Genomic DNA, 15,519 nt, shown 5'->3' with positions numbered 1-15,519 from the left:
AGGGATATAGATTTGAGTCATGCTGCTTCGATGTGTGAGTGAGTTTGTAATGAAAGTTAACATTGTCAACCGTGTTTCCTTGCCTCCGTAGATTACAACAAATAACTGAACATTTGGGAGTGGTAGAGGATCCAGAGTTGTAGCTACAGTGAGATTAACTCCATTGTGCATGCGTTTTAGTGTAGGTTTAGTCCTAATCTCAGGAAACCGATCATATTAATTTGGTTTTCACAGCATGTGACCTGACCTTCTACGATTATGATAACCTCAGTAATGTTTCTACTCTTGTTATTTCCCTGCTGAAAAGGGACACTCAAATTATTCTATTAGTCTCCCAATGTACTATAATGACCTAGGCCTATAAGGTTAGCTACCTGAGAGATGACCACTCTCAAATTGATGGGCAATGCCGCACAATAAAAATGTGAATGTTTAGGAGCATAGAACCCTGTAATTCTTAGGTCCCATGAAACCAAGTAAACATGCTGATCAAATATTTAATTATTGCTGAACTGTTTTGCTATAGCCTACATTGATGATGATGATGAAGAAGAAGACTAGACCCCATTTGTATATGCTATAGCATATAATTTATATGCTATAATTTTGTTAAAGTATAATTTGAATATGCAAATACTAGAATAAAACTGTTTTCTAAGCCTTTGTTAGAGTATTTGTCGATGGCGAATATATATTGATTTGTGTAAAACAGAAATATCAACGTTGTTCACATTTCTACTTATTACACTTCTGATGACGTAGTGACTGCCAGTAACTCAGATGACTTCCAGTTCAGCTGTTCTGTTGGGGTTATTTCTTCTCCCGCTGCAAGGTCATGCTCGTACATGCAATTTTCCCTACAAACGGAGGGAGCGTGTTTTACGCGGAACAGCCTCCGTGTCGAGCGCAATAAACACGACACACATAACCTCCCTTTAGCTTTAATCCCGCCTTCTTTGCAATATCCTACACAAAGATTGGACGAAATTGTGTTCTCGTCTTCTGTTGCATCCTAGGTATGTCAATCAACGCCTTCTCGAAGTTTGTCTGCACTCCTGGTGGAATTGGACAACTAGCTGTCAGTGTGTATAGTATCGCGACATTGAAGTAGGCTACGTTACTGTAGTTCCGATTGTTAGAAATACAGTTTGGTTAAAAGTTCTCGATTGTCCTGTACAATAAGACATTTCGTTCTGGTGGTTTAAGGCTGGTTTCTGGCTACGATTTGACGGGATCCTTTTTCTGACACTTTCCCGTGGACAGTAGGGTAAGTAGGCATTCGCAGACCCCTTTACTTTGTATTCTTTATACATCATATTGTGGTTGGGCCCTGACAGTAAAGTTCTAAAAATGTGTTACACAACACATTGTAGTTGTGTGTGGTGGGCGAGCAGCATCAATGTATTATCAGATTGAGGATACACTGCCAATCGGTGAATCTCACTCGACACAAAGTAACTGGAGATACGTCCTCCAATCGGTGAAAATCACTCGACATTAAGTAACTGGAGCTACGTCCTCCATGCTTTTACATAAGTCGCCAAAAGTTTAATCACACTGTTTCGCAAATAGATTAGGCCTACCAATCGTTGCAGCGGTTGTATGTTCTACGTTTGCTTTCAAATGATAGCATACGCCGACCGTTTATGCCTAATTATTGTGATGATGTGCTGGCCATTTCTTCAAAGATGATATTGCACATTTTATGAAGTTGCAAGTGCAACCATGATGGGATGCTGACTTCGGTCAAAACCACATCCAGTGGTGCAGGTTTTGATGACCACTTTCATGTGGGCATGTCACGGCCATTTGATCCATCAAACGGTGCTTGGGAAAGTCATCACATCAACCATGCATGCCTCCAGGTTTGCAACAACCAGTCTACAGTTTGAGGGATTACAAACACACACAACCAGTGGCGTGTATTAATGGATGCCAAGGGAAGCCCAAACATGAAAAATAATAAATCATTTATTTCGTCTGTTTCATAATTGTCCTACGCTCAGCCTCTTGCGAATTGAATCCTAACAGGATGAAAGCATCAGAGCGATCAAAACTGTCTGGCCTCGATGGACAAAAAAAGTATAAGCAATTAGTCAATCAGCGCTGAGCTCAACTGTGAATGAGCCTGGCACACCAAAAAAAAGTGTAATGGGAAGCCACGTTGGATTTGGAATCACTCCTATCAAATCCCATTGAGAGGATAAGTCATTGATTGAAAAACTTGAATTGTTCCATCTCGTTGGGTTGTTGTCCTCCTGTGGTTAGCCAGCAAGCTAAAATGGACCCTTGCCTAAATTAGCCATGGATGGAGATAGGGATTTGGACTTGTGGTTTTACTTCATTCTCAGTACTGGCCAATGATTATTATGCTGTTTCGGATCCAACTATTAATTCATACATTGTTGTGCACCCTGGCCTTAAAGGACGGAAACTCAATATGTAGCTAAATGTAGAAGGTTAATGTTAACTAGCTAACGTTGCCCATGAATGGGAAGTTAGGCTAGGGAGCAAGCATTTTAGCCAGGTAGCCTAAAATAAAAGAGTGTTTTGTATGACAGTGATAGACTGTTTCATCAACATGAAAGAGAGGAGGGTGGCATTGGCGTTTCAATCTACTAGAACGAAGGCGTGCACACACAAAAACACTCACACACACACAGAAATCAGAACCATGGACAGCCTCATCATATTTAGCTTACGTTGATTGGACTAAATTGTTTTTGGTATATTTTAGTTGAAGTTGAAATGTTGCTGGAATAGTGGAGGCAGCTACGGTTTTCTTTGTGACTTGCATTAACTCTGTGGTTTTAAATCAATAGTTGTTTAGTGGTCTGAAAATGTGGGAAACATTAACTTGCTTGAACATGCTATCGGTCATGTAGCTGTTTGTTACATGCAATATGCTTTGTGGACTTCACTGGACAGAGGTAGCTATCCGGTTTTGTGATGAAACAAAGGTGTGGTTGAATTTGTTCTGCCACTGTCTTCTATTGTCTCAGCCTTTGGGCCTACAGGACCAGTCAAAGGTTTGGACACACCTATTCATTCCAGGGTTCTTCTTTGTTATTACTATTTTCTACAATAGTAGTAAAGACATCAAAACTATGAAATAACACACATCGAATCATGTAGTAACCAAAAAAGTGTTAAACAAATCAAAATATATTTTATATTTGAGATTCTTCAAAGTAGCCACCCTTTGCCTTGATGACAGCTCCGGCCCCTGCGGGCCCCTTTTGCTTGATGATCGGCAGCAGCACATGTAAGATAACCCATGTGCCAAATAGCATACAATCCACCTATTTGTCATCATTAGTTGTTTACATAGCATTGGCGAGTGACTATAAAGCTGCAAGGTTGTCGCTGATGTTGTTCCTTACTTGTCCCATGTTCTACTGACACTGCACCAGGAAACACTTACCGGAATAAAGTAATGCATTTTCCTGGAATCTCTTCCTCAAATAATCTTTCCAATGTTCTTGTTTCAGCTTTTGCGGTGCTTTTATGATAACTGAAAGTTGTTTTTCTCTTGGTGTGTCCTGAATATTTTATGTCTAAATATCATTTTTTAAATTGCTGTGTTTTTTATTTATTTTAAATTTTTTACCTGGGCCCAGATTATCTAAACATTTAATCCAGAACAAAATGATCCTGTGTTGTGTTCCCTGTTTAAAAAGACAAAGACCATAACATTTGGTTGATATATTGTATCATATAACATATGTGTTGTAGCATATGATGTGCTTAGATTTGTTTCCATTTTCTCTTAAAACTACATCCAAAAATGAGGACGGACCACATCGGAAGGTGGAGCAAAACACAGGATCATTTTGATCTGGAAAAACTGCGCCCTGGTGACTTAAAATAACTGCTTACTGCATTGAGTCAGACTTTGATACTGTAGTGAGGTGTAGAAATGTGTTATACAAAGCTGTGTTGTTAACCCTGGTGGAGCTCTGTGTTTCTGTGGCTCTCTGTCGTCTGCATGTGCATTCCACCCCACTCTCTAATGGGAATGATGGGACAAGTGCTGCTCAGACAAAAGCTCTGCTCTTTTCAGTTGTCTATGGAGAACTATAGCGAAGCCAGCAGTCTTTATAGGCACTGGTAATGCCCACTTTGGATATGATCTGAATCGTGTGGTGTCCTTTTCATGTTCTAAGTGTGACTGAGTCAAAAAAGAGAGAGGATTTCGACACCCACCATCTCGGATCATTCTGAAAGCATTTCTGTAGTTAGTGAAAGAGACGATTTAGCATTTCGAAAAAATAATTTTGTTAAAGTATAATTTGATCTCTGAGAATTTTAGCACATTTTTTGCACCCAAATTGGCAAAACAGTTTTTTTTATAAGATTCAGATAATAGTCAAATATAGTACCCAACACCAAACTTCTTCCTACCAATGAGTAAGACATGAGAAATCCCCCCAAAATTGCAAAAAGCTACCCATGGATGCAGGGTCCGGTTGAACAAAGGAAGTTTCTGCTTTTTAGTAGTTAATCTATCTTGTCATCTATATTTTATGGGTTTTGACTGGGTTGTCACCTGTTGAGGTACTGTAAATTACAAGCTTAGCTGTTCATTAACTAACATGGGATCCATTTAAGCCCATGCACTTTGTATGACTTGAGAATCTCCAGTAAGAGGAAGTTGAAAGAAAACAACAAGTAATTGAATTAGAAGGTGACAGTTTGAGTTTTGACACATGATGATGAGTCAGCTCAGCTGCTTTGTGTTGTGGTTTGAGTCTGGTTTTTGCACGTAGCACGATCTCACACCAGGGGTGTAATTCTAGAGGTCGACCGATTTTATCTTTCAATACCCATACCGATTATTGGAGAACCAAAAAAAAGCCGATACTGATTAATCGGCTGATTTAAAAAAATATATATATTTTTTAAATATTAATTATATATATATTTGTAATAATGACAATTACAACAATACTGAATGTACACTTATTTTAACTTAATATAATACATCAATAAAATCAATTTAGTCTCAAATAATGAAACATGTTCCATTTGGTTTAAATAATGCAAAAACAAAGTGTTGGAGAAGAAAGTAAAAGTGCAATATGTGCCATGTAAAAAAGCTAACATTTAAGTTCCTTGCTCAAAACATGAGAACATATGAAAGCTGGTGGTTCCTTTTAACATGAGTCTTCAATATCCCCAGGTAAGAAGTTGTAGTTATTATAGGAATTATAGGACTATTTCTCTCTATACCATTTGTATTTCATATACATTTGACTATTGGATGTTGTTATAGGCACTATAGTATTGCCAGCCTAATCTCAGGAGTTGATAGGCTTGAAGTCATAAACAGCGCAATGCTTGAAGCAAAGCGAAGAGCTGCTGGCAAATGCAGGAAAGTGCTGTTTGAACGAATTCTTACGAGCCTGCTGCTGCCTACCATCGCTCAGTCAGACTGCTCTATCAAATCACAGACTTAATTATAATATAATAACACAGAAATACGAGCCGTAGGTCATTAATATGGTAAAATCCGGAAACTATCATTTCGAAAACAAAACATTTATTCTTTCAGTGAATTGCGGAACCGTTCCCGTATTTTATCTAACGGATGGCATCCCTAAGTCTAAATATTGCTGTTGCATTACACAACCTTCAATGTTATGTCATAATTATGTACAATTCTGGCAAATTAATTGCGGTCTTTGTTTGGAAGAAATGGTCATCACACAGTTCGCAACGAGCCAGGCGGCCCAAACTGCTGCATATACCCTAACTATGCTTGCACAGAACGCAGTGACACAATTTCCCTAGTTAAAATAAATGAATGTTGCAGGCAATATTAACTAAATATGCAGGTTTAAAAATATACACTTGTGTATTGATTTCAAAGAAAGGCATTGGTGTTTATGGTTAGGTACACTGGTGCAGCAACAGTGCTTTTTTTTCGCGAATGCGCTTGTTAAATCATCACCCGTTTGGTGAAGTAGGCTGTGATTCGATAAATTAACAGGCACCGCATCGATTATATGCAGGACAAGCTAGATACACTAGTAATGTCATCAACCATGTGTAGTTAACTTGTGATTATTTTAAGATGGATTGTTTTTTATAAGATAAGTTTAATGCTAGCTAGCAATTTACCTTGGCTCCTTGCTGCACTCGCGTAACAGGTAGTCAGCCTGCCACGGAGTTTCCTCGTGGATTGCAATGTAATCGGCCATAATCGGTGTCCCAAAATGCAGGTTACCGATTGTTATGAAACCTTGAAATCGGCCCCATTAATCGGTCGACCTCTAGTGTATTCATTATGCCTTGCAATGGAAGCCATTTAACGTTTAAGAACCAAACAGAAGCAAACGAAACAAAACGTTTTTCCAACAGAATTAGCGTAATGAATACACCCCAGGCAGGGTGATGCACCTGTTTCCATCAGTGTAGTGAAAGAGGAATGAGGAAAGGAAAGGAGACATGTCTAACATGAGGAAAGTTAGAGGGCACCCCTACTCATTTCAATCTTTCATTTTCTCAAATAACCTTGTAATGTAGTGGACCCTCACAGCAGAGTTTAGTAGAGCCCTGGGACAAGATGTCACTCTAGCCTAAGCTCTCTCGAAATGAGCAAGCCCTTGAGCAGGTATTCAGCCAATATGAATATGTCACTCCATAGTCAATACATCTCGATAATTTAAACATCAATGGCCAATACATAATATATTTGAACATATCAGGACACACATAGGAAAACGCCCCTCAACATAGAACATACTAATTACTGAGCATGCAAACCTGCTAGGTATATACGCAGACGTGACCGACCTGGTCACGCTAGTCTGAACCCGCGGTGGTGAGTTCAGAGCCCGGTACTACGTATCTGGTTTGAGAAGTTAGCGAGAACTTTGGTCAACTAAGTTCAACTTGGGATAACCAGTACCACGAAAGTGGCTCACCTTTTAATCAGGCGCAGTGCTGTGAAAAAGTCTTTGTCCCCTTTCTAATTCTCTACTTTTGCATATTTTTGATACTGTATGTTATCAGATATTCAACCAAAACCTAATATTAGATAAAGGGAAACTGAGTGAACAAATAACAACAATTACATATTTAATTTATTTCATAAACAAAGTTGTGCAACACCCAATGCTTCTGTGTGAAAATGTAATTGCCCCCTTACACTCAATAACTGGTTGTGCCACCTTTTAACTGCAATGACTCCAACCAATCACTTCTACTTGTTGATCAGTCTCTCACGTTGCTGTGGAGGAACTTTGGCCCACTTCTCCATGCAGAACTGCTGTACTCAGTGATATTTGTGGGTTTTCAAGCATGAACTGCTCATTTGAAGTCCTGCCACAACATCTCAATTGGGATTAGGTCTGGACTTTGACTAGGCCAATTCAAAACTTAAAATTTTGTTTCTTTTTAGCCATCTTCACGTAGACTTGATTGTGTGTTTTGGATCATTGTCTTGCTGCATGACCCAGATGCGCTTCAGCTTCAGCTTCAGCTCCAGCTCACAGACGGTTATACTTTCACTCATCTGTCCATAGAACATTCTTCCAAGAGTTTTGATGATCAACCAGATGCCTTTTGGAAAACTTGAGTCAACTTTTTGGATGAGTCCTATTATGTCTGGCAAAAACCAAATGCTGCCTTCCACAGTAAGAACCTCAACCTCATGTGGTTTGGGGGTGCTTTGCTACCTCAGCACTTGGACGACTTGCCTTAATAGAAGGAACCATGAATTCTGCTCTGTATCAGAGAATTTTACAGGAGAATGTCCATCCGTGACCCAGCTGAAGCGCAGCTGGGTCATGCAGCAAGACAATGATCCAAACACACACAATCAAGTCTACATGAAAAGGGTTAAAATGTTTTGGAATGGCCTAGTCAAAGTCCAGACCTAATCCCAATTCAGATGTTGTGGCAGGGCTTGAAAACTCAAATGTCGCTGAGTTAAAGCAGTTCTGTGTGGAAAAAATAAATAAAAAAATAGTCATGTTAAAATGTCGATCACATGACACATTTAGTAATGACAGAATGCGTTTAAAACTTCACGCACAGTAATATTATTTTGAATGACTTCAAGGGATACTTTGTCATTGTATCTACTTCTCCAGAGTCAGATAAACTCGTGGATACCCCATTTCTTATGTCTCTGCGTGCAGTTTGAAGGAAGTTGCTAACTAGCGTTAGCGCAAGGACTGGAACTCTGTGGATATCTGCTAGCAAGCATTGGCTGCAGGCTGACTTCGGTCGTCAGTTGGACGGTGTTTCCTCCGACACATTGGTGCAGCAGGCGGGTGTTAAGAAGCGCGGTTTGGCGGGTCATGTTTTCGGCGGACGCATGACTCGACTTTCGCCTCTCCCGAACCCGTTGGGGAGTTGCAATGATGAGACGATCAAATTTGGGGTGAAAAAGGGGGTAAAATACAACGACGACAAAAAGCTTTAGCAAAAGGAACATGCTTGTTCACGCTAGCAACATAACAAACAGTGGCAAACATTTAGCAATTTGTCACCGGTGCTTTCCAGTGCACATCATCACAAGCTTTTTTTGTGTGATCTTGTGGCTCATAACCTCTGCTTGCATTAGATAAATGATTTCACAGACTTTTTATCATATTTGTGGAATCGACTGGAATTATACAATTTTATTTATTGTCCTTATTCCAGTCGGACAGGAAGTGGACATGGTAAGAAAAGTTCAGGGGAAGTAAACCAGGATTGCAATCAAATCTACCAATTTCAACGCCAATACGAGCAATAAAGGTCACAGGCAATTTAAACTCATTGTTTCACCTGTGTAGGACAAGAGGAAGTGACATTTTATAAATGAGGATTCATCCCAAATGGTAACCTATTCTCTATAGTGCACTACTTTTGACCAAGGCACAAGAAAATCTTCCCATTTGGGACGCAACCCTAGGTTTCTCTGCAAAGCAAAATGCGGTTGGAGCATGTTTGTTCACCTGTTATCCAATCATAAAGACCCAATTCCTTGGATAAGTTCTGTTATTTGAATCTGTCAATGGAGCATATTAGATATGATGATGCAAAGAATGGAAGAAATCTCAAATCCCATGATTTTAAAATGTTACCCTGACTATACAGTCTGCTCCTGTTTCTCTCTTCTGGATGTCCTGACATCTAGCCTACAGTACAACATGGTCTTGCTGCTGTATAGGGACTTGTTATCAGGGCAGTTGTAGCCTCCCCACCACCTTGCAAGTTATTGTGCATTTGAGCTACTAGGAGAACATTGTGTTCCTCCCTGTGTCCAGTAAAATGAGAAGGGTGGCAGATGTTTGCTGATGACTGTATGATCTCTCAGGGCTGGGGGGGTGCTCTGTTGTTCTCTACCTTTCACTGGTGGTAATTAGGATTTTGTCAAGGCTTTTAGCAAGTACGCTAATGTAGAAAGAATACCAGGCCTGGGTTAGCATGGCTGCTCAAATAACTAACTGAAATCATGCCCGCTGTTAGTGGAAAATCACTCACATTGAAAATATAATTACACTGTTATGAAGGAATGAGGAGCAGCAACATTTTTGTGCCAACTTGCAGACTGTGTCGTCTGTATTACATGGCCTACATAATTCAATGGTTTGTTGACGATTACAACAGTGACATTATATTCTGCTGGTGATGAATATCAATGATGTGGTTGCTGTTTACTTTGAAGTCTGAATAGTTTTCTTGTAATGAGGGAGACCACAGGGTTTCTGTCTGGCCAAAGGCCAGGGTTTATTTTGGTCTGTGTTTCTCGGTGAAGGCTGTGTGTTGAGCTGAACAGGATGTCTCTATGTGTTTATAGGAAGCTGGCTGAGGTACCATCAGCTACTTTGTCTTCGGTTTCTTAGGTCTTCCTGTCAGGTCGAATATGACGTGTCTATACATGCTCTCATCAGATTCAAGACAATCGGAGTTTGAACAAATCAATTGACCAAGGTATTGGAAATGTTTCAAAGTAGAGGCGTACTGTACGGTGGCCTCAAGGTTTCGTCCTGCATTGGCTAGCTCTCAAGAGCCGATCATTGTATCAAGAGACCACAGCTGTTCCCCTCATTAGTATCTAGCTTCATTGTGTCTTCCCTGCTTTCCCTTTCTCCCTCAAACTGTTTCCTCATGTGTGTCCTATACAGGGTTGTGGAGGCAGCCGGCAACATGGCCCAGTGGAACCAGTTGCAGCAGCTGGAGACCAGGTACCTGGAGCAGCTGTACCACCTATACAGCGACAGCTTCCCCATGGAGCTCCGGCAGTTCCTCGCCCCCTGGATCGAAAGCCAGGACTGGTGGGTACTTTCCTAGTTCCTGTGGTTCACAACACCACTACAGAATAGGTACCTAGTACCTACAGTTCACTAACACCACTGCTGCTGGCAACACTGTGCAGGATGACATGGCTAATTTTTGTGCTTGCTCATTCTGTTTGTTAGTAGTGGGGAAGGAAATATGTCATCACGCTCATTGAATCTTGAATTAGAATTTACAACATCAATCAACATCTCATCTCTCAATTCGCTAAATTTATACGAACATTTCAATGGGCATAAATCGTAATTGTCTCTTCGTTATTATTAAGAATTCATTTTGATTTAAGTAACTGTCTCGTCTTTGACTTAGCATTTTAATTACGACTCTATTCCCAATACATTATTCACTTGTCTAATTAAAACTCAGAAAATAAAACTCCTAATATTCCATATGTGAGTGTACCCCTTTAAGATATCTTGTCTCTGGGAACAGGGAAATCCCTTTAACCCAAACGTTTACTACAACAACGAAACCTAATAATTATGATAATCCCTTCACATCATTCGTTTTAAATCCCTCGATGTTTCATGTAACTCATTCAGTCTATCTCCAAATTGTCGCCCCAAAATATTTTATACACTGCCATACACTCAAACCACTGTGATAAACGTGCACTGTCCCTTTAAGAAAAGACATTTACTTGTTCCCCGTCATGAAAACAGATAATGTTTTTAGAATACGTTAACTTCTTGTTCGAATTCACTGGCGTTACCTAACCAAAAATCAATACTCGGGAAAACAACCACAACTTTTTACGATTCAACTATTCTTACCTATTTTATAGTCAAAAGTAGTGCACTATATAGGGAATAGGACTCTCATCTAAAGTAGTGCACTATATAGGGAATAGGACTCTGGTCTAAAGTAGTGCACTATATAGCCCAATTGAATGCCTAGCAATTCTGTTGCTAGCTGTAGCATCTTTTCAGACTATCCTTACGATATTCAGCTCCTTTAAAAAAAAATGTATTTGGAACTTTTAGCCACTTTTGAAAAGTAACTCTAAGCTATAATGCACGCATTTTCCCTCTAAATGCCACAACCCATTTTCTCTGTTTAAATTTGAGGAACGGTGTTGTCAACGTAAAATGACGCCGCAAGTCAGCCTGCCTCTGTAAAATATATATTCCCTATTCAGATTGAGTTCTGCTTTAAACTCCATCAACAAAGTAAAACCAACCAAACTTCTCAACTTTCTATACCCTAACATTTAAACGTACCATGTTCTGTGCTAAATGTATCGTATGTCAGTCAATTCGTAAAAAAAATATCATCCTGGTGGCACAAACCTGTATCGTATCTCTCCGTTATTCCCTACATTTAACTAGGTTTAGGTGACTTTCTCTTCTATGATACATTTATTTAAATATGACTCCCATCTCAATACATTATTCCAGCAGATCATTTTGGGCAAAATAGCGTATTACATCGAAATTGTCTCGCGATTATTCTTTTTTCAATTCAATCTAAACAACATATTAATACGTTCAGTTAATATCTTATACAAACACTAGTGACCATATTTTTTCAGGCAAAACATACAAATAGATGAATTACAATCTAAAATCAATTTTAGTCTATCGGTTTCAAAGCTGAAATACGAACCTTTAGGTGTCCCGCTATTGAAATGATTGAGTTTGCCCGCCAATAACTATATTATTATAATTGTCTGTTGTCGCAAACTTCGATACCGAGAATTCTCAGAAAATCGTCCTAATTTAAAATCCTTCCTGACTATTTTAGTAATATCAGCTTCTATTCAGGTTCTTTGTCTGAGTCAGATTTTGGACGCCTCCCTTCCATTCTCTTTGTTCTCCTATAACGGTAATCTCCCGTTAGTTCCGGGACCTCTTTGGATTTCTATTTGTGTTTTCTCCTTTATGGAAACCTTGTCAATAGCTTTGACTGTTGAATCAGATATTAGGTCTTACCTTACAACTATAAGCCCAGGGGTTGTAAATCCCTAGTTAATATCTTATTTTCCGGTTGTGTCAGAGGGCTTTTAAAGAACGCTAATAATCGTTATCTCACGCCGTTATTTCTTAGGCTTCCCTCTCGCATGGAACCTCTTGTCTATAGATTTGGCTTTTATCCCATTTCTCTAGATTTTGGTTTTCCTTCTCCTCCTCAATTGGATATTTCAGTACTATTTGTTGAATCGGAACAATGATCAATACTCCCACAATTCAAATGACCATTCCAGTTATCTTGTCCGCATAGCCTGCCTCCCCACGCCTAGTTAATATCCTATTTGTACAAGATCACCGTCCTATCCCCCAGCACCTATTTAATATCCCGTCTTAATCTCGGGCGAATATGCCTCTCATGATTGTCTGTGTATATATTTCTATGACCTATTTAAGTGTATTTATCGTTACACAGTTATTTTAGTTAGCTCTTCTGTCTGACTATGTGTGTGTCTCTTTAATGATAATCAATGTGTATGGGATTCTATATGTATTTCTCCTTTCTGGAAACTTTGTCAATAGATTTGACTTTTGATCGGACATTACATTTCACCCGTAGGATATTCTCCTCGGGACTTTCAACATTAATATCTCATATCTCACTACTCTAGACTAAGTTTCCCTCTCCTCCTCTTTAGATATTAATTTCTTTCAGCATTGTACAGGTTCAATTTTTTTGTTCGCCTAGAATTACCCTGCCTTCTCACCAAGCCTAATTTATCCTCACCTGTTTTAATATATCTATCTGCTACTTCTTCATAGTCAGACTACTTCCCATATACAGATAGACTACTCAGGTTAAAACTTTATTTCTTTTGAATTAATGGCTATCCTATTTGTACAGAACGACTGTCCTATCATCCAATACGTACTATATCCCTCCTTAATAACCTTCCGGCTTGCAAAACCAGGATTTATTAAGCTCTAGTTTATTTATGGTAGTGCACCTTACCACAGGTCAATTTCAGACCTGTTTCCTTCCTATCGATTTTGGTTAAAACACAAAGTAGAAACCCGTTGTATTTGTTCAGAATATTCAAGCACCTATCATTGATTAAATCCAAACTCCTTTAGAACATTCAATCAAAAATATTCCAAATAATTCCTCCCAAATTCGAGAATAAAGGCTACTGATCTTGCCGCCGACTGGGAAAAGCACTGTTCGTTGGATCTAGTCAGCGTCTCTGTTGGTCTGGGGTGTACACCGGCCTGGTCTTTTTACCCTCAATTTAGAGGCCAGGTATTAAATAACGGGACCCAACCCGCTCGTGCACGATTTTCGGCATAGGACCTTCAGATGGCAGGGACGGATATTTAGATTCAGCGTTCGAAGGACCAATTGTTCCAGGAATTAAATTCCTCTATGTTTTAACACCCAATTAAAATTAAACACTGTCAATTCATAAGGATTTGTATGACCCTTATTTTATCAAAATGGACAGAGCCCAGTCTTAAAGTCAAACAGCAGCTTTTATTCACGAGAGTACTGCTCCTTACACATTTTACCACAGGTTATAAACTGAAAATGATGTCAGCGTTTTCTAAATGTTCCGTCTCTTCTTGACACTGGTAGAAAGGCTCTATAGTTCTCAAGACTTCCCACCTCGACTAGAGCCAAGGTCAGCCTGTGTAGATAAGCATTCTAGCCAGTCTGGCGATTATAGTTCATTCATTTCTACCAAGGAACAGACAGTCATTGTTCTAATTCTTGATTATATTTACACACATTATATTCAGTACTAGGATTAAAAAGAAAATTCATACATATACAGTAACATAATAGTATTCTGATTAGTACATGTCCTGATTGAAATGTATACATAATTAGTTGTCATTGATAAAAAAATTCCCTTAACACCTAGTACCTACAGTTCACTAAATCAAATCAAATCAAATTTTATTTGTCACATACACATGGTTAGCAGATGTTAATGCGAGTGTAGCGAAATGCTTGTGCTTCTAGTTCCGACAATGCAGTAATAACCAACAAGTAATCTAACTAACAATTCCAAAACTACTGTCTTATACACAGTGTAAGGGGATAAAGAATATGTACATAAGGATATATGAATGAGTGATGGTACAGAGCAGCATAGGCAAGATACAGTAGATGGTATCGAGTACAGTATATACATATGAGATGAGTATGTAAACAAAGTGGCATAGTTAAAGTGGCTAGTGTTACATGTATTACATAAGGATGCAGTCGATGATATAGAGTACAGTATATACGTATGCATATAAGATGAATAATGTAGGGTAAGTAACATTATATAAGGTAGCATTGTTAAAAGTGGCTAGTGATATATTTACATCATTTCCCATCAATTCCCATTATTAAAGTGGCTGGAGTTGAGTCAGTGTCAGTGTCAGTGTGTTGGCAGCAGCCACTCAATGTTAGTGGTTTAACAGTCTGATGGCCTTGAGATAGAAGCTGTTTTTCAGTCTCTCGGTCCCAGCCTTGATGCACCTGTACTGACCTCGCCTTCTGGATGATAGCGGGGTGAACAGGCAGTGGCTCGGGTGGTTGATGTCCTTGATGATCTTTATGGCCTTCCTGTAACATCGGGTGGTGTAGGTGTCCTGGAGGGCAGGTAGTTTGCCCCCGGTGATGCGTTGTGCAGACCTCACTACCCTCTGGAGAGCCTTACGGTTGTGGGCGGAGCAGTTGCCGTACCAGGCGGTGATACAGCCCGCCAGGATGCTCTCGATTGTGCATCTGTAGAAGTTTGTGAGTGCTTTTGGTGACAAGCCGAATTTCTTCAGCCTCCTGAGGTTGAAGAGGCGCTGCTGCGCCTTCTTCACGATGCTGTCTGTGTGAGTGGACCAATTCAGTTTGTCTGTGATGTGTATGCCGAGGAACTTAAAACTTGCTACCCTCTCCACTACTGTTCCATCGATGTGGATAGGGGGTGTTCCCTCTGCTGTTTCCTGAAGTCCACAATCATCTCCTTAGTTTTGTTGACGTTGAGTGTGAGGTTATTTTCCTGACACCACACTCCGAGGGCCCTCACCTCCTCCCTGTATGCCGTCTCGTCGTTGTTGGTAATCAAGCCTACCACTGTTGTGTCGTCCGCAAACTTGATGATTGAGTTGGAGGCGTGCGTGGCCACGCAGTCGTGGGTGAACAGGGAGTACAGGAGAGGGCTCAGAACGCACCCCTGTGGGGCCCCAGTGTTGAGGATCAGCGGGGTGGAGATGTTGTTGCCTACCCTCACCACCTGGGGGCGGCCCGTCAGGAAGTTCAGTACCCAGT

The 15,519-nt window shown here is 39.9% G+C and overlaps 1 protein-coding gene across 7 annotated transcripts in view; it reads left to right on the top strand.

Moving 5' to 3' along the window:
* Positions 1-1,059: 1,059 nt before the first annotated feature.
* Positions 1,060-15,519, top strand: part of LOC112258660 (signal transducer and activator of transcription 3) — a 29,100-nt gene continuing 14,640 nt past the window's right edge. For 5 of the 7 annotated variants that reach the window (XM_024433175.2, XM_024433178.2, XM_024433177.2 and 2 more), the window contains exons 1-2: positions 1,060-1,267; positions 10,125-10,274. In XM_024433175.2, coding sequence (XP_024288943.1) covers positions 10,147-10,274 — 128 coding nt within the window. In that variant the 5' untranslated portion in view covers positions 1,060-1,267; positions 10,125-10,146. The remainder of the gene's footprint in view (positions 1,268-10,124; positions 10,275-15,519) is intronic. The other 2 variants (XM_024433179.2, XM_024433176.2) reach the window with 1 other exon arrangement.

Source organism: Oncorhynchus tshawytscha, linkage group LG09, assembly GCF_018296145.1.
Source record: "Oncorhynchus tshawytscha isolate Ot180627B linkage group LG09, Otsh_v2.0, whole genome shotgun sequence".
Lineage (NCBI taxonomy): Eukaryota > Metazoa > Chordata > Actinopteri > Salmoniformes > Salmonidae > Oncorhynchus > Oncorhynchus tshawytscha.
This window is presented reverse-complemented; position numbering and strand designations above follow the sequence as displayed.